The sequence below is a fragment of the Bufo gargarizans genome, chromosome 6, assembly GCF_014858855.1.
Source record: "Bufo gargarizans isolate SCDJY-AF-19 chromosome 6, ASM1485885v1, whole genome shotgun sequence".
Taxonomy (NCBI): domain Eukaryota; kingdom Metazoa; phylum Chordata; class Amphibia; order Anura; family Bufonidae; genus Bufo; species Bufo gargarizans.
In genome coordinates this window covers 327728488-327755288 of record NC_058085.1, presented here as the reverse complement: position 1 = coordinate 327755288, position 26801 = coordinate 327728488, and the positions used below count along the sequence as shown (strand labels likewise).

General features: G+C 43.5%; 1 protein-coding gene across 1 annotated transcript in view; it reads right to left on the bottom strand.

Annotated features, from left to right (window-relative positions):
- SEMA4G (semaphorin 4G) overlaps window positions 1–26801 on the bottom strand; it is a 191482-nt gene that overhangs the window by 88666 nt on the left and 76015 nt on the right. The window contains exons 3-5 of the mRNA XM_044298643.1: window positions 9878–10026; window positions 3916–3978; window positions 1747–1845 (exon numbers count right to left, since the gene is read on the bottom strand). Coding sequence (XP_044154578.1) covers window positions 1747–1845; window positions 3916–3978; window positions 9878–10026 — 311 coding nt within the window. The remainder of the gene's footprint in view (window positions 1–1746; window positions 1846–3915; window positions 3979–9877; window positions 10027–26801) is intronic.

Genomic DNA, 26801 nt, shown 5'->3' with positions numbered 1-26801 from the left:
ATGCTTCACAGTAGGCAAGGTGTTCTTTTCTTCATAGGCCTTGTTCTTCCTCCTCCAAACATAGCGTCGATCCATGGGCCCAAACAGTTCTAATTTTGTTTCATCAGTCCACAGAACACTATCCCAAAACTTTTGTGGTTTGTCCACATGACTTTTGGCATACTGCAGTCGACTCTTCTTATTCTTTGGAGACAGCAAGGGGGTGCGCCTGGGAGTTCTGGCATGGAGGCCTTCATTACGCAGTGTGCGCCTTATTGTCTGAGCTGAAACTTCAGTACCCACATCTGACAAATCTTTTTTCAGTTCCTCAGCGCACAGCAATCAAAGTCAGCATCTTCTTTCTGCACGACCAGGTAGCGTTTCAACAGTGCCCTTTGCCTTGAATTTGCGAATGATGCTTCCTATGGTGTCTCTTGGTATGTTTAACATCTTTGCAATCTTCTTATAGCCATTGCCCTTCCTGTGAAGAGAAATCACCTCTTCTCTTGTCTTCCTGGACCATTCTCTTGACATCACCATGTTTGTAAACACACCAGTAAATGTCTAGAAGGAGCTGAGTATCACAGTCCTTTTAAATCTGCCTAATTGGTGCTTATTATGCTTGATTGCTGCTCCTTGACATCCACAGGAGTTTTCAATACCTGATCGAAAACACTTGAATGAACCTCTGTTCTTAAGAGTGGTAGTCTTTAAGGCAGGGATGGCCAACCTGAGGCTCTCCAGCTGTTGCAAAACTACAACTCCCAGCATGCCCGGACAGTCTACAGCAGGGCATGGTGGGAGTTGTAGTTTTACAACAGCTGGAGAGCCGCAGGTTGGCCATGCCTGCTTTAAGGGGTTGAATAATTGTGTCAATGAAGAAATCACAAAAACAACATTTAATACTGTATTACAAAAACAATTGATGTCATTTTAGTTGCATTTGGTTCTTTAAAAAGTCCCTGTAAGATTTCATTCTGAACACAATTACAAATGTACACTAAATTCCCTAAAACCCTTTACAGCATTGGGGGGGTTGAATAATTTTGAACACAACTGTATAATGCCCCCCAAAATGTCCAGGCCCCAAATACTGGTTATACTTACCCGTGTCGCTTCTGATTCCTGTACAGCCGCTGCTGCATTTTCTTGTTGCAAGGATCAATCCATCCGGTGATGGCCGGAGGGGAGGAAGGGGGGGGCGGGGGTGGAGCCAACTGCAGGCTGCGATAGGAAATCGCGATGCTAGGGAGGGTCTAGGCTCGCGATGCTAGGCTAGGGTCACCGGATGTTTTGGATAACCCCTTTAACAATCTTTCTTCCACATACAGTACCATTAGTGCCGATCGATACCCTATACTATCGATCAGCACTCATTTTAGGCAGATTTTTTTTGCATCAATGGGCCCTTACACTGCCTGGCCCTGTGGATAAAAGTGGAAAGAACGCAGCAGTTGTAGAGAGAGCAGAGACTTTAGGTGTAACGGTAACGCCCCCGTTGCTCCTAGAGACTAATTTGCATATATTAAAACATCGGTTCTCTCAGCAATGCGGACACATATGAACATGGGACCAACACAGATGCCTTCAGCTGCCAAACGCACATGTAACAGGTCAGCCGGTGTCATAGGTACAAATCTGCTGACATATGCCCTTTAAATCTGACACAACCAAGGAAAATAATTACATTCATTGCTTTATTATACAAATGACAATTCAGATCTCGGAGAAAAAGACCATTAGATGAAATAAACAGTTTGTACTCACAATGTAGCAGCACAGAGGGGAAAAGGCGTGCGTCCCGCAGACATACAGGTGGGTCTCATTAAACCTCTGCACAAGCCTTATATGGTTGAAACACTCCGTCTGCAGGCAGAGGAAAATGGGAAATTATTATGTTCTAGCAGAGGAGCTCTAAATTCCGCCGGTGACAAACTAATCTTACATTAAACAGCGACTGGTTCATAGACAGACTGGGAGCATCTTTAAGATATACTATGAATGAGGAGCAATTTCACAGAAATACCAGAAGAGCTTGTTACATGGATGTTCAGCTATATCCTAAACTATAAGACTCCATCATTCTAGTAATGAATAAAAACAAAAAACAACTTGTGCCAAAGTTATTAAAAAAAATTCAAAAAATAAAAAAATAAAAATAGCAATAAAACTGTACAATCAGAACAACTCCTTTTATCGTCAGCAATCATGTAATACCCTCCGGGTTGCAGTTATTTTTTCAACCCGTTAGTCTTTATTCTGTAATGTTAAAGGGGTTATCCGAAACAAATACTGAATACACTTACCTGGCTCCCTGTGCCGCTCCTGGTCCTCGCACCGCCGCTGCTGCTTTTCCCTTTGTGCGGATGAAAACATCCGGTGTCGGGGGGAGCAGCCAATGGCAGGCATCGCAGGTGACGCTAGGGAGGCTCGCCCCCGTGACCGCTTGCCATTGCCCCCCCCCCCCGTTACCGACACCAGATGTTTTCATCCGCGCATGGGGAGAAGCAGCTGTGGTGGTGCGGGGAGCCAGGTAAGTAGATTTAGTGTGAGGGTCCCGGGGATATTTTTTAGTCTTGGACAACCCCTTGGATAACCCCTTTAAGCAATGCATTGCCCAAAAACCATCAATCTGATGGGAAAAGCTTTTTGTAGATACTGCGGGTAATGGAAGCCTAAAAATGTCTAATGTTACTGTCTGCAGCGTGGAGATTAAAAGATATTATCAACTCAAAATTAGCATTTTAGAACAAGCCAGGAACAGAACGTGGTCAGTATGGCAGTGACGGAGACTTGGATACATTTCCTCTAGCTATGAAAACTGAAAGAATAATATAATTATTAATATTATTATTAGGAAGTATGCACCAGCAGACATAATGCTATAGCATCACGTGGACACAAGATCTATTTCTTGCCGTGGGACGCTGTGTCACTCGGGCACTATAAATACAAAGGCACAGTTAGGACTGGATCTGCAGGACCACAACAGAATTTTGAAGGTGCCTTTAAACCTTTAATAGCTGCCGGCCAGACACTCCTTCAGCCTGCAGATATTTTTCATGACTCCCCCATACACGCTCAGTTCAGATGAGCAAGCATGTGTTTTGTATGGGGAGAGTGAAGAAAGACGCTGCCCGACACCTCCCAAGGAGTAGGGTTTGGCTGACAATATTCTAACATGTAAAGGAGTTTATTTATATATTATAATCACTTATATAGCGCTGACATATTCCGCAGCCCTTACAGACATTAACATCACACTATCCCCATTGGAGCTCACAATCTAAGTTCCCTATCAGTATGTTTTTTGGAGAATGGGTGGAAACCGAAGAACCCAGAGGAAACCCACACAAACAAGGGGAGAACATACAGACTCCATGCAGATGTTGTCCTTCATCGGATTCGAACTTAGGACCTCAGGGCTGCAAGACGCCAGTACTAACTACTGAACCACCACAATTACAACAACGTATCCCCTATCCAAAGAATAGGGGATAATCGTCTGATCAGCAGGAATCTGACCACTGGGGCCCCCACTGATTACGAGAACGAGGACCTGTGCTCCCCCATTTGAATAGAGTGGCAGACACGTATGGGGCTGCCGGAGATAGCCGCACATTTTTACTCCGCGTTTAATGTAGTGGCTGACACACAGCTCCATTCAAACTGGAGAACATGATCTGCAGGAGCCTCAGGTGTCAGACCACCACCAATCACCCCCTATGCACAAAGAAAGGAGCACGAGGACTATGACAACATCTGCTCATTGATCATACAAAGTCATTCTTTTTATAATGCAGTTTTGGAAAATAAAAGCAAAAGACAAAACAAAAAGTTCTGTCAGAAGCTGTAAATTCCTGGGTGATGCGGGCTCCAAATGGGGAACAGATCCGTATCCTAGCCCCTTCCTTTCTTTTTGCGTTTTCTTATTACCTGATTGTTTCGGCCTTTGTCCTGGCATGCCTTGGTCTCATCAGCATTAACTTCCCAGTGGATCTAGAATAAAGAGGGATAAAAAAAATATATATTATAATGGTAGGTGGCGGCTCAAGAAATTATTTACTACTAGGTGATACATTCTCCACATTTGATGGGAAGAGTTTGGGAGCATGGCCGAAACAGCTGCTACTCACACCGACCGGTCTATAAACTTGGAAATCATACATTGGTACCATCATTCATACAACTGAATGCCGTCTGGTGGTCAAATGGAACAATATCCCTCAAAATATTACTTGACATAGTTCATAGCTAGTGCCATTTATAGTTGAGGCATATGCAAACTGGCAAATACTGATACATGTACCGCAGCTTGTATACTAGTCAACGATCTACATATAGCTTCACCCAGTTGTCCTCAGTATTGACCATAGGGTGCTGTCAGCAATTTACGTATCTAGACCTGCTCACAGTCTACCATAACAGATCCACAGGTATTTTTTGGATACGTGGCCATCAGCTTTTGGGACCTGTTCATGGGCTTGTTATGTGACCATTTCGTGTCCTGATCCTATGAAAAGACTGGAGCTGGTAGCAACCCTATAAAGCTTTGTTCTTTGTAGTCGAAATGGGCATCTCTTGCCACCTGATCCATCCATATGTTTCTTTTGCTTTAATTACAACTCCCAAAAAAACGGTTTTGGCAGAAGGTCCATATTAACAACCTCAATTTGAGCAGTAAAGGAGCCAATGGGCAGCAAATTATAATGACATTGTTCCCCAAAAGTTGAAATCAGGATCACCCCTGAGTGTAGAAGATCTTATTTTGCAAAGCAGGTGCTTCTCTACTTGGAGAACATTTCCTAAACAAGATGACCTGGAAGTGGTCAATCTGCTTGAAAAAAACTCATTGTAGTCGAAATGTTGCATGCATTCTTGGTGAATAAATTAGGAATTGCATTGAAGACATAGAATGTTGGGGGTCCCACACCCAGCACCCTCACCTGTCCGCTGTTACTGTGTAGCTGGTAAGTGCAATGCTATCCCCTTCACTTCAATGAGAGCAGTGCTGCAGTTACCAGCTCCATCCACTAGACAGAGCTGTGTAGTTCCGGTGCCACAGGTATAAAGAAATAGCTGAATGGTGGGGGTGCGGGGCATTGGAATCCCCACAATCCTGGACAACCCCTTTAAGAATAATAATTGGCTACATTTTGGTTTCAGGAAAATAAGAAGACACACTAACGGAAAAGGAAGAAAGAAGAATTATGGGTAATTTGGAAAAAGAGATCTAAAAGACATTAGAGAACTACGTTCTTATGAGAGCTGCCTACTGAGACCCCGGCTGATTTTGACAGGGAAGTTCACAGTCAACCAGGCTAATACAATAGACCCGCAGCCAAACAGGAACTCACTGCATCATGAATAGCTATGATACAGTGAGTTCAGGTCAGATAAGCCGTTGTTGGTCCTCGATATGTAGCCGAAACACGGCCCAAATTTCCCAGGCTGCACAACGCGTGCATGAGCCCTTAGGCTACTTTCACACTCGCATTTTGTGCGGATCCGTCTTGTATCTGCACAGACGGATCCGCACGAATAATGCAAACACTTGTATCCGTTAATAACGGATCCATTTGCATTAATCATTCAAAAAAAAGTCTAAGTCAAAACGGATCCGTCTTGACTTACATTAAAAGTCAATGGGGGACGGATCCATTTCCAATTGCACCATATTGTGTCAGTGAAAAACGGATCCGTCCCCATTGACTTACATTGTAAGTCTAGACTGATCCATTAGGCTCTGCATAGTCAGACGGTCACCAAAACGCAGCAAGCTGTGTTTTAGTGACCGTCTAAAAAAACGCAATCGAGACCAAACGCAGCCAAATTGATGCATTCTGAACGGATCCTTATCCATTCAGAATGCATTGGGGCTGAACTGATCAGTTTTGAACCGTTTGTGAGAGCCCTGAAACGGATCTCACAAGTGGACCCAGGAATGCCAGTGTGAAAGTAGCCTTACAGGTCAGGATTAGAATGGATAGAAAACATATGGTAATGGCATCCATATATGGCATTCTATCAAAATCTCTCAGCAGACAAATAAAGAAACATCTTAAGGACTTTTTTTGAAATCCTGACAACCCCTTTAAATAGTCTTTGATGTAGTTAATTTAGATGGAAATCATTGCTTTTTGCAATGCAATGACCCACCAGCGATTTTATAAGAAAATACGTTTCTCCACTTTGTAGTAAATGACTAATCTACCCGCTGTCACATGAGTCGCACTGTAAACCATTTGGAACGTTTATTTTCCACTTGAGGTTGGTAACGTGAAGATCTGAGCAATTAACCGGTGAGAGGGCTTTTTTTAATGCACGGAGAGAGATAAAAATGTCTCAAAAGCAGCATATAAACATAACATATAAAGTAGCTGGACTCTAATGCCATGAGTCATTTCACTTGTGTAACTTGGCAAAGCAAAATCAAAAGCTGTTTTACATCTGCCCTTAGGATACAAGGAGTGCCCTACTATCGTCGTCTTTAGTAACACAGTTGTCAGGGGTCAGGGATCAATTATGTCATTAGTGTTGTCACAGATTAAATATCTTGCTGACAACAGTCCTGAAACTTCTCTTTACGTGTAGCCATGACTCATAGACTTGCTTAAGACTTCTAAACTTGCATAGAAAATTACAAAGGGCTGTACACTCCTTTCCCTTGTCTGTTGTGTTTCAAAACTCAACCCACGATGCAATTTCCTTTGTATACTTACAACCACCACCCTTAAATATATGTAAAAAAGGTTTAAGGAAGCATCAGAGCTCGTAAATTTGCAACTGACAAGCAGGGCAGTTATACAAGGAAGCTGTAGTATTAGTGATTCCCGACCTTGGGGAAACTCTCTAGGAAATGTTTCTACTCTCATTTCTACCTTGAATTTATCCACAAAAAATGTAAATTAGATTTTTATATTAAAGGACTTCTGTCAGCCCACTAAACCGTTTTTTTTTGGGGGTTAATATTAATCCCTACACTGCGAGCTCCCTATACATAAGCTAAATATTCATTTTGGTTCTTTAGATTTTGTTAAAAAGCTATTTTTATAATATGTAAATTACCTTGCTACCAGCAAGTAGGGCGGCTACTTGCTGGTAGCAGCCGCATCCTCCGCTGCTAATGACGCCCCCTCCGCTGTGTGATTGACAGGGCCAGGGAACGGGATCGTTCTCTGCTGGCCCTGTTTGAATTCAAAATATCGCGCCTGCGCCGTACCTGTCTTTAATCGGCGCAGGCGCACTGAGAGGCGGCCGCTCTGTCGGCCGCTCCATCCTCAATGCGCCTGCGCCGATGACGTCACATCTACACCCGGCGCAGGCGCATTGAGGATGGAGCGGCCGCCTCTCAGTGCGCCTGCGCCGATTAAAGACAGGTACGGCGCAGGCGCGATATTTTGAATTCAGACAGGGCCAGCAGAGAACGATCCCGTTCCCTGGCCCTGTCAATCACACAGCGGAGGGGGCGTCATTAGCAGCGGAGGATGCGGCTGCTACCAGCAAGTAGCCGCCCTACTTGCTGGTAGCAAGGTAATTTACATATTATAAAACTTATTTTTTAACAAAATCTACAGAACCAAAATGAATATTTAGCTTATGTATAGGGAGCTCGCAGTGTAGGGATTAATATTAACCCAAAAAAAAACAAAACGGTTTAGTGGGCTGACAGAAGTCCTTTAAACATCCTGCCCAACTTTGCTGTATAGACTGGGACACAATGAACAGAATTACCTCACATAGTTGTGTGTTTTAATGACAGTACTAAAAGAGGCCTGAAAGGAACACAAAACCAAAAACGGAGGATAAAAGGTAAAACAGAAAGTAAACTAGTCCAAACTGTCAGTCTGCAGGATTCTCTGCATGTCCGTGAAATTGTCTTGCAGAAACCCTATAGGGAACATAGGGATTAATTTCCTGCAAACCTGTTCCATTATTTCCTGGCGAACAGCTAAGAGTGACGCTTAGTATTGTTGGTGCCCTACTATAGACCGCAATAGTCTGACATTTTTCTGTCAATTGATTCAGATTTATTTCAGCTGCCATAAAGCAAACACACCCTGCAGAACTGTCTACATAGACAATATGGGAAAGAAGGGTGTGCTTCCAATCTGGCGCCCCCAGGGGACGTTATAAACGTATAAAAAAATAAATGGCTACTACACTAAAAAAGAAAAATATCAAGGAAACAAACATTATTTCTCTTCTACAGACTTACAACTACTATATTTTTCGCCCCATAAGATGCACGCACCCCCCCCCCCCCCTTCAAAGTGGGGTGAAAATGTCAGTGCGTCTTATGGGGCAAAAAGTTCTTCATTCCGGCTCCATCACTCCACAGCCGCCTCTGCAGGTCTCGGGTCTCGGGGAATCAATATCCTGTTGACGGGACTGAACGTGACCACTGCAGTCAATCACTGATGTCACCCATGCAGTACGTCACTGGGTCACTTGCCGCATGGGTCAGACGAAATCTGCCCCAAAAAAAAAGTTTAAAGGGCTTCTGTCACCCCCCAAAAGTAATTTTTTGTTTTTTGGCTACTTAAAATCCTTATACAGCGATTTTTCAATATATAGTGCTCTTAGCCTTTTTCGTTCACTAGTTTCTTTAAAAAACAGACTTTTATAATATGTAAATTACCTCTCTACCAGCAAGTAAGGCGGCTACTTGCTAGTAGCCGCCGCATCCTGCTTTTAAAAAAACGCCCCCTCCTGCTGTTGATTGACAGGGCCAGCGATCGCTCTCGTCCTCTGGCTGGCCCTGTCTGTGTTCAAAATCTCGTGCCTGCCCCGTACCGGTATTCAGTCGGCGCAGGCGCACTGAGAGGAGGACGCTCGCTCGGCCGCTCCTTCCTCAATGCGCCTGCGCCGATGACGTCACATCTACACCCGGCGCAGGCGTACTGAGGAAGGAGTGGCCGAGCGAGCGTCCTCCTCTCAGCGCGCCTGCGCCGACTGAAGACCAGTACGGCGCAGGCGCGAGATTTATAACGCAGACAGGGCCAGCCAGAGGACGAGAGCGATCGCTGGCCCTGTCAATCAACAGGAGGAGGGGGCTGCTAGTTGCTACTTGCTGGTAGAGAGGTAATTTACATATTATAAAAGTCAGTTTTTTAAAGAAACTAGTGAACGAAAAAGGCTAAGAGCACTATATATTGAAAAATCGCTGTATAAGGATTTTAAGTAGCCAAAAAAAAGAAAAATGACTTTTGGGGGGTGACAGAAGCCCTTTAAAGTTGGATAACCCCTTTTATGTATCAATCTGCTCAGCCAATTCCTGCTCCATAGCATGCTGCCTGCAGATTGCACTGCACTTCGTGATGACTGTTTCTCTTTAATGCTTAGTGCTTGTAAAGCAATCTTTACCTCATGCCTAGTGCTAAATTCTTTTGACTAGTGTTAAATTTGCTGACTAGTTTGCTTGCCCCCCATCAAACGTCCTTGCGCACAACAAAATCAGCATGCCATCTTTATTAGAGAGGCTAAGAAAGCCAATATACGCTGGTGCGTGCAGTTCAATATACAGAGACATGCACCTTCATACCTTCAGAACCAGAAATGTCGCTTTTCCCATCCGTGAATATTGAAATCACGACTAAGACGAAACTTTCTTGTCCTTAAAGGGAATGTCTTAAGTATGATCACAAAATGTGATCAGCATTAGACTTTGTTCATCTCTGTACTCCATTAGGATCCCTGGATGAGGGACTCCCCATTAACTCAGAATTCACGAATAGTTAAAAATTTATTTTATTTTATTTTTATACCAGTCTCCAGTAAAATACAATGACAATTTCTGTAAGTTACAGCATTAAAGCTACCAGTTGTCACAGTGAGTTTGGTAAAAATAAAACTAGCTAATTGAACAAAATATATATATAAAAAAAAAACAACTTACTGTTCTACGAGATCTTTGAGAAATGTCACTTGAGTTGAGAGAGAAGATGGCACCTCTTGCCCCAACGTACAGAATTCCATTTTCATCCTCCAGCAGTAAAGTGCTGTAGTTCATTACATTATCGCTAAACCATTTTACATCAGAAAGTTCTGTGGAATAAAAAAAAAGCAGACATTGAGAAAAACATAATGGAAAGCTAAAGTTCCATTGAGCAAGTAGTGAAAAACATAGAATATTGTGTGGTGTCTTAGGAAAGGTTACATTTATCTCTACTGAGAAACTTTACATGGGTTGTTTCAGGATGACAACCCTGTCCCAATGTTGTGTTCGGGCATATAGACGTCATAGAAGGGGATGCCCCGCTCGGGACCCCTTACTATGTGCCAGAGCAAAAACACGTTTGAAGCTCTGGTAGACCTGGAAGGTCCACACCTCACATGTACAGACTTTCATATAATGCTCCACATCCCCCTCCCCAGAAGGGGAAATGTATAACTAGATGTGCCTTTTCCGCCAATAACAGTTGAGCACCAGACTTCAAAATGGCTTCATTTTAATAAGTAATTCGACCTAAAAAATCCTTAAAACTAAAGTCCTTGAATTGTCCTCTCCTGCGGAGAGGAAAAAACGCTGTTCAAAGGGGTACTCCAAGACTATAAAAGGCCCCCCCATATGCCAGGCCCCTCAAAATGAATATACTCACTTGGCTCCTCGCGCCGTCGCTTCTCCCTGTGCGTGGATGAAAACATTCGGTGTCGGGTGGGAGCAGCCAATGGCTGGCGGGGACAGAGACGGGTGAAGCTAGGGAGGCTCATCCCCATCTGCCATTTGGCTGCTCCCCCCCGACACAAGATGTTTTTATTCGCGCACGGGGAGAAGCAGCAACGGTGGTGCGGGAACCAGGAGCATCGCAAGGAGCCAGGTAAGTATATTTATTGTGAGGGGCCGGGCGTATGGGGGGCGTTATAGTCTTGGATAACCCCTTTAATGACATATTGACTGTATATGCCACCAATGTCTGATAGGAGCATGTCCCAGAGGTGGGATCCACACCTATCTCCAGAACAGGGTCCCAAAGTGAAAGGAGAGCAGTTGCGCATGTGCTTCATAAGTTCCATAGTGGTAAATGGAAGGTTGGTTGTGCTTGTGTGGCCGCCATTCCATTCACTACTATTGGACTTCGGAAAATAGCCAAGCATGTTGACAACCCACGTGACAAGGTGACAACCAATATAGGTAGGTGACACAAGCTTTCTAAGACACCTGAATCAAGATCCCTACTAGGCAAACCTGTCTAGTACAGCAATATACAGAGGTGACATACGTACCATTGAAAAAGGAGATCTGCTGTTATAATATACAGAATAAAATGACTCCAAACATAAAAGCAAACAAACAAAATACACAAGAAAATCATAAAATGGATGTAGAAATAATATAGAATATGATAATATAAAATGTAAAAGCTTCAGGAGTAAATTCAATTCCAACTAGAATTTTAACCCTCTGGTCAGTGGAGGCAGATCTACGTCATCGCTGGTATTTTCAGGTTGGAAAAACTTGTATTACCGGTTCCTGGCCCTTTAAAACATGTCATGTTCTAAAGGCTAACCCTTAAAAAGACAGATTGCGAGATAGCTAAGCTCTTTTCTCATTGTATCTTCTATTTGAAATTTTAGAAATCTTTGTTCTGCCTTAAACCTGAAATTCTGGTCAGTAAACAGGTTTTTAACCAGATTTGTCAACTTGTGATAAATGTGTTTCAGGGTATTCACTCCATAAAGATGGGTCTTGGTTTCTTTGGTCTATAAATGTATAGTACTGTAGGGCCTCATTCACACAAAAGTGAAAAACAGCCATGAGAAGGACTTTTTATTTTATTTTTTTTATGGCACACGTCACACAGATTTTTTCAACCCATTATAGTCTATGAGGATATTAACACAGCCATTTTCAGACCCATTGCAGTTGATAGGGGTATTCACACAGTCGTTTAACGACCCATGAATATAGTCCGTCCAAACAATTGGACATGTCCTATTTTTGGCCATTTTGACATCCAGACGGACCCCACTGAAATCCTGCCAGTGGTGAGGTGAGTATTGTTTCTTTGTTGGCACTACCGGCGTGGTGGGGATTAGTCATGGCAGCGCTATATATACAGAGGGCACTGGAGGGGGGCATCATATCTACAGAGGGCACCGTGTAGTGGCATTATAGATGCTGGGAGCACTATGGGGGCCATTATATATACTAGGTGCACTACAGAGGGGCATTATTTATACTGGGGGCACTATGGACAGCATTAATATATACTGAGGGCATTGAGGGGGGCATAATATATACTGAGGGCACTGAGGGGGCATAATATATATTGAGGGCACTGCAGGGGTTGGAGCCAATGAAATTCTTCCATTTTTTATGGCCATTAGAAACAGATGCAAAATGGATGACAAACGTGCATTACCAATGGACAAACATCCAGTAAACAGATAGACGCACGGATGTAAAATGTCCGTGAACAACTGACAACTTTGCTTTCCCCCCCCCCCCTTGCTTCCCCCCCCCCTTTGCTGGAAGGAAATGCAGCATAAGCATGGATACGTCGTGGCAAAAACTGCATGCATTTTTAAGTGTTTTTGCTGCATTCAAAAATCAGTACAGCCGCAAAGTGTGGCAGCACCATTACTGGAATATATTCCATTTAGATTATGGGATTTGTACAAAGCAAAGTGGGTACAAGTGCTTTGACTAAAAGCCCCCAGAAGTACCAACAGCTAGGCTAAAAGTAAGACTCCTTATTCTTCACGCTTAGAGAAAAAGGGCTCTAGGGGTATGTTCACACAGATGCGGAATCCGCTTCCAAATTCCATGTGGTTTTTTTGTTTGTTTTTTGATCCGACCCATTTCAATGGGAAGTCTGGATGTGGATTCGACACAGAATCAGCGCCAAGAATAAATGAACACATCACAGATTTTTATTTTTCCATACCGCATTTTTTTTTTCTTTAAAACCATGAGTGGGGGAAAAAAAACACCATGTTAAAGGGAACCTGTCACCGGGATTTTGTGTATAGAGCTGAGGACATGGGTTGCTAGATCACCCCTAGCAGATCCGCAATACCCAGTCCCCATAGCTCTGTGTGCTTTTATTGTGTAAAAAAGAAATCGATTTGATACATATGCAAATTGACCTGAGATGAGTCCTGTCCGTGACTCCTCTCACGTACAGGACTCATCTCAGGTCAATTTGCATATGTATAAAATCTTTTTTTTTTTTACACCATAAAAGCACACAGAGCTATGGGGACTGGGTATTGTGGATGTGCTAGCGGCCATCTAGCAACCCATGTCCTCAGCTCTATACCCCAAATCCCGGTGACAGGTTCCCTCTAATTACAAGGTGGATTGCATGCATTTTCTGTACATATTTTACAAGCAGATTCTGCACCAAAATCCAAATAGAAAAAACTCTGTGAACATACCCTAAGGATATACAGTATTACCACTACGTAAATTCGATGCAAAAGATTTCTGTGACTGTTCTATACATCTAATTGGGGCTTGTGGTCGGGAGGACCCCATACACATTAGATCAGTGTTTTCCAACCAGTGTGCCTCCAGCTGTTGCAAACCTACAACTCCCAGCATGCCCGCACAGCCAAAGGCTGTCCAGGCATGCTGGGAGTTGTAGTTTTGCAACAGCTGGAGGCACACTGGTTGGGAAACACTGCATTAGATGACCAGCTGAACTCAGTGTATGAATGAAAGTGAATGCATTAAAGGCAAAGCTCAGGCTTCACTGCTACATCCAAACACTTGGCACAATGGCGGTTGCTTAGCAACACCTCTACTGACAAGTAGCCAGAGGGAGAAGAGCGCTGCGCTTTACACCGCCTGCCGGTCGCCATGGTGTGGCCTCGGGACACAAGGCGGTTCTCGCCCTCGGCTCATCTGCTGACTCAGTGTTTAAACCCTCAGGAGGCAATATAAGGAAATAGCTGGAGGCAACCTGCAAACGTGAGGAGACCTGCGATGGAGGCTCTGGGTCTTAAATATCCAATTATCAGACTTCTCCAAACAAAACTACCATTCTATATCTTACCTGAGCTATCTCCCAGGCAGTTTAATGTCCCTTTTTTTCACTACAGTCCAATAATCCAGATTATTTCATATTATGGCATCTATAAGATCCCACTGATGAATATGGCTTTTATTATAACTGCAAACCCCATCTTGAATGAAACAGCGCCACCCCTGTCAATGGATTTGTCTGGTACTGCAGCCCAGCTCCACTGCTGTAAATGGAGCGGAGCTGCAGTACCGCACTCAACCTGTGGACAAGTATGGCGCTGTTTTTAGAACAAGGCAGCCATGCTTTTCCAAATATTTTAACCCCTAATGCACAACTTTATTTTAACTGTATCAGTGTAATTTACACCCTGTTTATTCGCCCCTCTGCAGTTCTGATCTTTTCATTTTCTGCATTTTCTCGCCTCATGTCACCAGTCAGTCAATCCCCCAGGAGTGCCATGCAGTAAATTCCAGTTAACCCCTTCCTCCACATACATAGAAAATAGTCCCTCACACACAGTCCCAGCAATTCCACTAATAAACAGCACTATAGTAAACAATGCTGATCCCCCCTTCCAAAAAAATTTTCCTTCTCCACTGTCTAGAAAATTTAGAAGTAGAGATGAATGAGTGAAAGGTGTTGGGGCCTCATCACTAGGAGATCACTATGCCAGGGGAGGGAAGCTACTGAGCATATCTGTCCACCTCTGAATGCTAGAGAAGGTGGACCAGAAGGATGAACAGCAGAGGGCGCCACTAAAGAGGAAAATGTAATGTACATATGTAACATCCCAGAGTAATGTAACATCCCAGAGTTTTGTTACTCATACATACATGTAAATTGTGATAATCCTTCATTTGAAATGTCTTATTCATCGCTTAGGAAGCCATGAGGACGTCTTCCCGATGTCACAGAAGGAACCACATCGGCAGAGAAGCCGCAGATCACAGCCGAGATTTATGGCTTTAGGAGAAAACAATTACGATAATGTAAACACTTTCTACCAGGGTGAATTATAGATTCATGAGGACTTTATCTCTCATTACCTCTGTCATCCACTGCAGTGTACGTGGATAAAAGAGAAGGAAGGGGCTTCTGGAGAAACCATTCCAAATTCTAACCACGGATGGAGGATTTTTTTTTTGAGGAAACATTGCATCGGGTTACTTTCAAATCCCCCGGCATCACTCCACTAATCGGCACAGCGTGCTAGTAAGCCATTCTCAAATACTATACAAGTGTATATAATATATATATATCTGTATGATATTATAAACCTGGGGTGATGAATAAAATATCTATCTGAGCTAGTCAGTAAGACAAATCAGTAACCAGTAAGGTATATTCATGCCTTCTCAGATAAATAACCATAATGTCTGCTATGGAGGTCTTGCTACTCACTTCCTAGAAACAGTGCCACACCTGTCCATAGGCTGTGTGCGGTATTACAGCTCAGCCCTATTTACTTTAATGGAGCTGACCTATAATAACCAGACCCAACCTATGGACCGCTGTAGCAATGTTTTTCCAATCCAATACAAACCCCTTAAAGAGGACCTGTCTCCCCTCCTGACATGTCTGTTTCAGTAACTACTTGCTTTCCCCATGTAATAACAATTCTGGAGCATCTATTCTTATGACTCTTTGATGTGCCATTCCTTTATTATTCCTGCTAGAATGCATGCAAGCAATACATGAATTGCTAGCAGTTTGCACTGTAGGTCCAGGTGGGTGTTACCAGTTGGGTGTGTCCTGGCAAAGTCTGACACTATCCAATCAGTGCTGGAAGACTGTGCAGAGACACATCCCCAACTGGTAACACTCATCTGGGCCTTCATTTCAAATTGGTAGCAATTCATTCAAAACTTCTAGCAGGAATAATAAAGGAATGGTACATCCTACAGTCATAAGAATAGGAGCTCCAGAATTGTTATTACATGGGAAATGCAAGGAGTTGCTAAACCAGACCTGTCAGGAGAGGTCTGCTTGCTTCCAAAGCCCTGAATTGTTGTGGCTAGCAGCTTGCTCCCCAAACTCCCACTTTAAAAGTTTAATCTTACAGAGGAAGGGAGATAAGTGACCGCCAGATACATTAGATGCTGCTTATCTCAGAGGAAACAGAGGTTTGGATGGGCACAAAATCGAACTGTAAGTTCAGCAATGCAATGGGAACTAAATAATGGGCAGAAATGATCATCCCACAGTCCTGGCCAGGATTTCATGCTCTGTTCTGGGCAGGCAGAGTAACGCAGTGGGCATCATAAAACTTTAAATTTTAATCTGCAATTTATGACTCAAAGACCCGGAGTAACAAGCACATACAGTAACTTCTTTCATGCATTTGACCTATACACTGACATTTTATCTGTAACACCATAAGTACATAAGTATCAATTCTCCATCCACAGCATGGGCCAGACTTGCTGCCCCATGAAGGGCACCTCACTGTCCATCAGGTAAACTCTGACATCACAAGTGCCTTTCAATCAGGTAAGCGATTATGACATCACAAGTGGGCTTCAGTCAGGTAAGCTACTGTGACATCACAAGTGAGTTTTATGACTAGTGTTGGGCGAAGCATGCTTTGGATCATAGATCTGAAGTTGCTTTGTTAAAAACTTTGTTTGAAAGCTGAACGGATACCAGTTTTCGGATATAACAAGCTTCACCTCCGCGAAGTCCATACATTTGAATTCAAACAAAGTTTTGAACAAAGCAACTATGATCCGAAGAGCCCATTGCTCAACACTAATTATAGCAAGCCGCAATTAGTTGGGTAAGCTATGACATCACAAGTTAGTTTTTAGTCAGGTAAACTACTATGACATCACAAGTGGGCTTCAGTCAAGTAAGCTACTATGACATCACAAGTGGGTTTCAGTCAGGTAATCTACTATGACATCACAAGTGGGCTTCAGTCAAGTAAGCTACTATGACATCACAAGTGGGCTTCAGTCAGTAAGCTACTATGACATCACAAGTGGGCTTCAGTCAGTAAGCTACTATGACATCACAAGTGGGTTCAGTCAGGTAAGCTGCTGTGACATCACAGTTGTGGTTCAGTCCAATAAGAAGCTGTGACACAACAATAGTGTTTCCATCTGGTAATCTGCTATGACATCACACTGTGCTTTAATCAGGTAAGTTGCTGTGACATCACACAAGTGGGTCGCAGTTGAGTACATTAATGTGACATCACAAGAGTGCTTCTATTACATAGGGCACTGTGACATCACAAGTGCGCTTCTATTACATAGGGCACTGTGACATCACAAGTGCGTTTCAGTTATGTTAGCTGCTGTGACATCACAGCTGTTTCTGTCAGGGAAGCTGCAATGAGTAGCTGACAGCTGTGGTATCAGTGATATTACAAGCAGTTTCAAATCAGGTAAGCTGATGTGTGGCTACCTCATACACTCACCTAAAGAATTATTAGGAACACCATACTAATACGGTGTTGGACCCCCTTTTGCCTTCAGAACTGCCTTAATTCTATGTGGCATTGATTCAGCAAGGTGCTGATAGCATTCTTTTAGAAATGTTGGCCCATAGGATAGCATCTTGCAGTTGATGGAGATTTGAGGGATGCACATCCAGGGCACGAAGCTCCCGTTCCACCACATCCCAAAGATGTTCTATTGGGTTGAGATCTGGTGACTGTGGGGGCCATTTTAGTACAGTGAACTCATTGTCATGTTCAAGAAACCAATTTGAAATGATTCGAGCTTTGTGACATGGTGCATTATCCTGCTGGAAGTAGCCATCAGAGGATGGGTACATGGTGGTCATGAAGGGATGGACATGGTCAGAAACAATGCTCAGGTAGCCCGTGGCATTTAAACGATGGCCAATTGGCACTAAGGGGCCTAAAGTGTGCCCAGAAAACATCCCCCACACCATTACACCACCACCACCAGCCTGCACAGTGGTAACAAGGCATGATGGATACATGTTCTCATTCTGTTTATGCCAAATTCGGACTCTACCATTTGAATGTCTCAACAGAAATCGAGACTCATCAGACCAGGCAACATTTTTCCAGTCTTCAACAGTCCAATTTTGGTGAGCTCATGCAAATTGTAGCCTTTTTTTCCTATTTGTAGTGGAGATGAGTGGTACCCGGCGGGGTCTTTTGCTGTTGTAGACCACCTTTCTTTCCCATTCTGACATTCAGTTTGGAGTTCAGGAGATTGTCTTGACCAGGACCACAACCCTACATGCATTGAAGCAACTGCCATGTGATTGGTTGACTAGATAATCGCATTAATGAGAAATAGAACAGGTGTTCCTAATAATTCTTTAGGTGAGTGTATGTACCACCACATTAAGAGCTGGAAATTGAGGGGCCATTAAATGTGCACAGGGGCCCTCAGTTGCTGATGATCACCCAGTACAGCAGTACACAGAGTATGAAGCCATACTGCTCTTCTATGTGCATAAGGAGGAAGAGGGAGATTTATTAAAACTGGTGTGAAGGAAAACTGGCTTAGTTGCCCATAGCAACCAATCGGATTCCACCTTTCATTTTCAAAAGGAGCGCCGAAAAATTAATTGTGGAATCTGATTGGTTGCTATGGGCAAAAAAGCAATTTTTCCTTTACATCAGTTTCGACCTATGTACTACATCAGGAATATGTTGATAAGCCATCAGCCGCCCCTACCCTGTTATAAAGCAATGGAGAAACCCCGTAATATACTTTCCTTTTTAGAACAATTCATTTATAGCCATGTTTTATGCCCAGAAAACCACAAGAGAACAATCCAGATTAAGATCTCTCGTCCAGCGCAGCGTCAGAGCTTGTCCCTACTAATCACCAGGGGGCTACTGTACCTTCTGCCTCCACCACCGGCAGCCTGCCAGATATTCCCTCAATGCATATCAAAAAATTAGGTCAACTACTAGGTCAGAACAATGAAGCGCTCTCAGAAACCGTTTATATTAATAAGATGATTTTACATTAATGGCTTTTCTTTTAGAGATCAAGCAAAATTGCCGGTCCAATTTCCAGTCCTCATTTATCTTATGGTTAACACTTTACTAGAGATTGATAGATAATCCTACAAAAAGCCCCACAGAGCACATAAAAATACTTGTGCTTGTCTAAAGTTGGCCATACACCTTCAATAGCGGTCACCCAAAGGTGCTACTGCTCCAGCTCCTCAGTTCGGCTGTATGTATATTTGAGGGAGTGACTATATATATATATATATATATATATATATATATATATATATATATATATACACATATATACATACAGGGAGTGCAGAATTATTAGGCAAATGAGTATTTTGACCACATCATCCTCTTTATGCATGTTGTCTTACTCCAAGCTGTATAGGCTCGAAAGCCTACTACCAATTAAGCATATTAGGTGATGTGCATCTCTGTAATGAGAAGGGGTGTGGTCTAATGACATCAACACCCTATATCAGGTGTGCATAATTATTAGGCAACTTCCTTTCCTTTGGCAAAATGGGTCAAAAGAAGGACTTGACAGGCTCAGAAAAGTCCAAAATAGTGAGATATCTTGCAGAGGGATGCAGCACTCTTAAAATTGTAAAGCTTCTGAAGCGTGATCATCGAACAATCAAGCGTTTCATTCAAAATAGTCAACAGGGTCGCAAGAAGCGTGTGGAAAAACCAAGGCGCAAAATAACTGCCCATGAACTGAGAAAAGTCAAGCGTGCAGCTGCCAAGATGCCACTTGCCACCAGTTTGGCCATATTTCAGAGCTGCAACATCACTGGAGTGCCCAAAAGCACAAGGTGTGCAATACTCAGAGACATGGCCAAGGTAAGAAAGGCTGAAAGACGACCACCACTGAACAAGACACACAAGCTGAAACGTCAAGACTGCGCCCAAAAAATATCTCAAGACTGATTTTTCTAAGGTTTTATGGACTGATGAAATGAGAGTGAGTCTTGATGGGCCAGATGGATTGGTAAAGGGCAGAGAGCTCCAGTCCGACTCAGACGCCAGCAAGGTGGAGGTGGAGTACTGGTTTGGGCTGGTATCATCAAATATGAGCTTGTGGGGCCTTTTCAGGTTGAGGATGGAGTCAAGCTCAACTCCCAGTTTCTGGAAGACACCTTCTTCAAGCAGTGGTACAGGAAGAAGTCTGCATCCTTCAAGAAAAACATGATTTTCATGCAGGACAATGCTCCATCACACGCGTCCAAGTACTCCACAGCGTGGCTGGCAAGAAAGGGTATAAAAGAAGAAAATCGAATGACATGGCCTCCTTGTTCACCTGATCTGAACCCCATTGAGAACCTGTGGTCCATCATCAAATGTGAGATTTACAAGGAGGGAAAACAGTACACCTCTCTGAACAGTGTCTGGGAGGCTGTGGTTGCTGCTGCACGCAATGTTGATGGTGAACAGATCAAAACACTGACAGAATCCATGGATGGCAGGCTTTTGAGTGTCCTTGCAAAGAAAGGTGGCTATATTGGTCACTGATTTGTTTTTGAATGTCAGAAATGTATATTTGTGGATGTTGAGATGTTATATTGGTTTCACTGGTAAAAATAAATAATTGAAATGGGTATATATTTGTTTTTTGTTAAGTTGCCTAATAATTATGCACAGTAATAGTCACCTGCACACACAGATATCCCCCTAAAAGAGCTAAAACTAAAAACAAACTAAAAACTACTCAGCTCTATACACAAAATCCCGATGACAGGTTCCCTGAACCCATCACCTCTCCTGACATGTCTGTTTTACTGACTACTTGCTTTTCCCATTTAGCAGCAATCGTTTCATATAACTATGTTACGCCACTCCTCTGTTATGCCTTCTGGGGGGGGTGTCCCTGCACTCACTCACGCTATCCCATCAGTTCTGCCAGTATCAGACTGTGCAGGAATAACCCCCTTCCCCCAAAGAGTTATACCCATCTGAAACCTTTTTTGCAGACTGCTAGTAATTCATTCATAAACTTCTAGCAGGAATAACAGAGGAACAGCACAAAATACAGTCATAAGAATAGACACTCCAGAATTGTTATTATATGGGGGAAGCAAGTAGTTTCTAAAACAGACATGTCAGGAGAGGGGACAGGTCCTCTTTAAGGAAATCTTGATTCAGCTACATATTTCCTCTTCTTCCAAGGACATGTCCTACATTTATCCAGCATACGGTATATACGGTAGGGACTGTTCTACAGTCGGTTACATAATACCAGATAAGCTGTTTCACATTCTCCTATATTAAATTGCCATTGGTAAGAATCAAGCCGATAAAAAGAGAGATATAAATAATGCATAGTCCTCTGGGCCACACTATACACAGCCCCTGGAAGGACTGCCACACTGACGGCAGGGCGAGAGTAAATGCCAAGCGACATGTACTTTCAGTCACTTATTGCCATTTAAAAATGTATCATGTCTATTATCCCATCAGAGCGGTACTACACGAGCCGCTCTGGGACACCTTCTAGTTGTTGTAAGAAAGACACACGGGAAGGTCAAGAATGAAGAACCTGCACTGTCAACATCCCCGACAACAATCTAATACCAGAGAGAAAGCGTCAGCTCCTGTCACCAGTCAGAATATTATTATTATTAATATTATTAATTTAGCAAAAAAGCCCCTGTCTGGCTGGGATTCTTTGGAGCCATAAGAGGGAATAATTCTGATGGCGAAATCTCTATAACATTCACACGACCGTATGCGTTTTGCGGTCCGCAAATTGAGGATCCGCAAAACACGGATACCGGCTGTGTGCGTTTCGCACTATGATAGAAATGCCTATTCTTGTTTGCGATTGCGGACAAGAATACGACATGCTCTATCTTTTTTGCAGCCCCCATTGAAATGAATGGGTCTGCACCCGTTTCACAAAATTGCTATGCGGTTGTCTGAATGAGCCCTTACGTTGCACACACCAGACCTATCCGTCAGGTCTCAGGAGTAGTCATGTAGTCCTGGCTTACAATCTAGCTCCAGCAGGATACATCACTACATGCACAGGGTTCAGATGAAGCAAAGGCCAGTACACCGCGCTTTACTGTGCATGCCCTGGACGCTGCTACAGCCAGCTTGCAAGCCAGGACTGCATAAACACGGAAAATGCAGATTTTTTTTTTATATATATCCCAGCACTTTAACCATTCATCTCCTCCTTGCCTATATTTTGTGCCATACGTCTCTTTGTGTCGCAGCAGTTGTCACTCTCCCTCCTCACTGTGTTGTGTCCAGCTGTAAGACAACTGGCTGTAGCAGGAGCCTCCCTGCTCTTTCCTGTATGCAGTAGTACGGCCCAGTTCAGTTACATCACCTCTACCTTTATGTAATTGTCTGAACGAAGGTCAAATATTGGGATGTCTCATCCATTAAAAAGCCTCAGTCAGCATGATCAACCCTATTAAACCAGGCATATGGCCTAGTAGAGTTGATTGTGCGGATTAAAACAATAGCTTTCTTTTGTTAGTAAGTTTAATTGCTGATAAGAAATCTCAGTTTTTAAGTATATGCAAATGAGCAGGTTCGAGCACCAAGGGGCTGGCCGGGGCCCTTGGAGCAGCGCTTTTCTAACACCCCTGTGCTCTGCAAACTCCCCCCTCTCTTGATTGATAGACAAAATGTCAATCAAATGGAAGGGGAGAGTATCCAGAGCACTGCACAAGGGTGATACAAAAGCGGTGCTCCAAGGGCTCCGGGCGGCCCCTTGGTGCTTGACCTTGCTCATTTGCATTTTAAAAAATTGAGCTATTAATGCAACAGTTCAATTTACTGACAAAAGAAAGATATCATTTTAATCAGTATGATCCACCCTACCAGACAGTATGCTTGTTTTAATAGGGTTGAGCATGCAGACATGTGCTCTTTAAAAAACTTGACATGGCCTGGGGTGTTCTTACTCTTTCTCGACAGGATAATCTTTGTAATTAATCCATGCTTCTAGTCTTTTCACACTATGCGTGGCCCGATCTCCCAGGATTTTATGTCCATGCTTTTAACTAGTAATGTTGACAGAAGTTTACTATCCAGGTTGAAGACTGAAATGTTGATCTCCACGTAACACCACACCTTCTAGACACCTGCACAATGTTTGCCTTTCCCACATCTTCACCTTGTTGTCTGTATAACTATCCTACACTGACGGCATGGTTTCACCAAATACTGTTACGTCTTCTATTGTAGCCCTGGAACCAGCAGTGACCAGAGGGATATCTTTATATCACTGCTACAGTCACTGGCAAAAAGAAAGGGAACGGACAAAAAATACATTCACGTGCATGAGCCCTAAAGGGGATTTCCACGCTACTGATATTGATGACCTATCCTCAGGGTGCAGGGTTGGGGTGCTGGACCTTTACCCATCAGCTGTTCCCTGCGGCCACCGATGCTGGAACTAGCACTGTCAATGGAGAGGGAACCACAGCTCCACTCAAAGTATAGTGGCCGTGCCTAGTTACTGCAGCTCAGCTCTTATTCACTTCAGGGGAAGATCAGCTGCAGTAACCCAGCACGGCCACTACACTTTAAACAGCTTATTCATTATACCCTACCACTACAAAATGGGGCCACTTTTAGTACTTTTTCCAGGGCCACTTTAAGTTCTCAGTCCTCCCCTGATCCTGAGGATCAGCCAGCAATACAAAAACTCCTGGAGAACCCCTTGAATACAGGTATAGCATATCCATGATTTGCACCCTTCTCCTCACTGACACCATAGGCGGCTGCCCACTCTGCCTACCCCTTGTCCATGACCTGATATTGCATGCCTGTTTCCTACTCTATCCACAATGCTTCTTGATGTAATGGTCTTTTAACCGCACCATTCACATTGTAGCTACAATAACATAATAGTGTAAAGCAAACATAAAACATTTGTCTAATCTGAAGCCCGAAGTCAACGTCCATGCCGGCTGACTGCCTCCACCCATTGTAGAGACGTCTAATGAGGCAGGATAAGCCGCATGATTGAAATGAATTCGCAGCCGCCCTCGTAAGCTGGAAAGGGTGATTGAGAAGTGAAGCTTCACAGCCGCGGATATCGCTCCTTCCACACCGCAACTGGTAAGGTGTGAAGAAGCTTCCTCATCCTCCTTCCCTGCCAGCCTAAAATTTTCTTATTACATCTTGATTAACATCTCAAAAACCGTTGGGAAGGTTGAATTTCGATTATAATGAAACGTAAGCAAATGACAAGGTCCCCGGAGCTAGCCCTGCCTTGGCCGGCGGCCAGGTGTGCATTACTCCACATTGTGTCGGAAGGTTGGTCTTCCAGAAGATGCTGACCATTCTGGATAGGTCGCCCAGCCCCCTCCTATAATGTAATGAGAACTAGAAAAGAAGATCACTTATCGCAGCAAGGAGCAGATTTGTGTCTTTAATTACCAGAGAAGATGAATGGGACGTCGGCCACCTTTATGGCAGATACACAATATTCTTTTAGTCCCTTTTTTTTCCTTTAACTGCTGCAATTAAAACGTTCTTTACAATTTAATTCATTTTTGCATTATCACAGCAATTATTTAGCGGGATGTAATTATCTACAAAAGAAAAAGGAAAATGTCTTTGCTCATGTAAAGTGAATAAGGCTGAGCTGCAATACCAAGCACAGCTACTATACAATCAATGGCGCTGCAAGGAGCCATATAGTCTCTTCAATCAGCGGATCGGTCCCAAGTGTCGAAACCCTACTGATCAGATATTGATGAACTATCCTGAGGATGTCATCAATATTTTACTCCTGGACAACCTCTATAAGTAATTTTGCTCCAGTTTATAAAAAAAAAAAAAACTTCTCCCTGATTATCACACTGAGTGTCAGTGGGTTACGCTGACAGCGCGTCTCTCCTCGGTGTCCCCGGCGGCTGGTTGGTTAGTGAGCAAGCAAGGGAGACACAGAGGACAGATGCGCTGTGAGTGACCAGCACTGGCATTCAGCATTGCTTGGTAGGGAATAAGGGTGCATAGATACAACTGTGTGTTGCCCTTCCGTGTGCTTGCACATCTGTGCGGATGCGCTGCGAAAGATAGGCTATGTCCTATACCTTGCCGCAACATGTGGACCCTTTTAGTATTCGGCACAGGCGCAGTGAGTGAAGGACGCGCTCCTGCTGCCGTCTTCCTTCGGCGCAGTGAGGAAGCCGGCAGCAGGAGCGCGTCCTTCACTCACTGCGCCTGCGCCTAATACTAAAAGGGACGGCGCAGGCACGGTATTTACGGGACACTGAGGAGAACTCGAAAGTTAATCAACTGGACCTGGGCGTGCCAAAGAGTGCGTAGACCGAGCCGCTTGGTGCTGAAGCAACGCCCTAATAGCACCTAGAGGCTCATTAGCATATTATAAAAGTCTTTATTTTAAGAGAACGGCGGCAGGCAGGGAGTTATAACGCATACGGTTATGTACTGCTGACATTAGCCCATCGCTACATAACGTTATTTCTCATGACAGAAACCCTTTAAATTGGACTGAGCTGCACCTAGGCCACGTGACTGATGACCGTGACGTCACTGGCCAAGGAAGAGGCCTCTTCAAAGAGTTAGGTTAGGTTCACATTTGCAGCTAAGGTGTCGACACAGATTTCAGCAAAAAAAAAAGAATGAAATACCACTTCATGCAGGAGAGTTTTGTCCGGCAAAAAGCTTGCATTCACTCCAGACAACCAACAAACCCCATTATAATGATTGGGATCAGTCAGGCCTAGGCCGGATCTGGCGGTTCCGGTATTCTGTTCTTTAGCTTTATATGGACTTCATCCGTTATAAAGACTCCTTTACATAACAGTTTCTTGTTTATTCACATTTTCATGGATAATTAGAACAACATTTTCTCATCATTTGAACAAAGCAGACTAATCATCAAATATACCCGAGAAACTCATTAGGCAAAGACAAGACGACAAGAGTCATTAACGGCATCAAAGGAAAGACTCTTTACTTCTCTTGAAAATTAAAATGTTACATTAGTTACTGGTTTCATTTTGCTGACGATATGGAAACATAGGATGACATTTACACACATATATGTATTCTGCACATACATGCACACACATATAAACATACATGCGCACACATATAACCATACATGCACAAAACACAAAGATACACGCACACACATATAAACATACACTCACACACACATAAACATACACTCACACATATATAAACATACACTCACACACACATAAACATACACTCACACACATATAAACATACATGCTGAGCAGGGGCGGCTTGGCCATAACCCTTACAGGGAAACTTCCCGCTGTGCCGATGCCCAGGGGGCCACCTGAGCCCTCCTCACACCCGGCCAGTGGAGGTTTTTGGGGATGCATTTTGTGCTGCTGTGGTATTTGGCTCTGTTGGGGTGGTATAATGTGCCACAATATGGTATTGCTGGTCCTGCCTGCCATCAATTTGGACCCAACTACAAAACAGGGGCCAGTTTTAGTATTTTTTCAAGGGCCACTTTAAGTTCCCAGTCCGCCCCTGATCCTGAGGATCGGACAGCAATACAAAAACTCCTGGAGAACCCCTTTAGACATCAGTCATATATTACACGCATGCGCGCACACAGTATATGTAGTTTATGTGGCAATCGGTTTGTGATCAAAATCAGTGCACACAGCTTGAGGGTGTGAGAGCAGAGGATATTGATTTTTCTCAGAGATATCTGTATACCAGAAGATATTTTTTATGTAACTGGGTGGGATGGGAAACATCACGTCGCTAAATAAAGAGATGCAAATTAAACTGCCGAGCAAACCACCAACAGAAATACCCAAAAGCCATAGGAAAGTGCCCATCACATCATATCCAAAATAACAAGTGGCAGTAAACTGAAAACTGGCTGCAACCTAAGTGTGGGGCAAATACAGTAATGG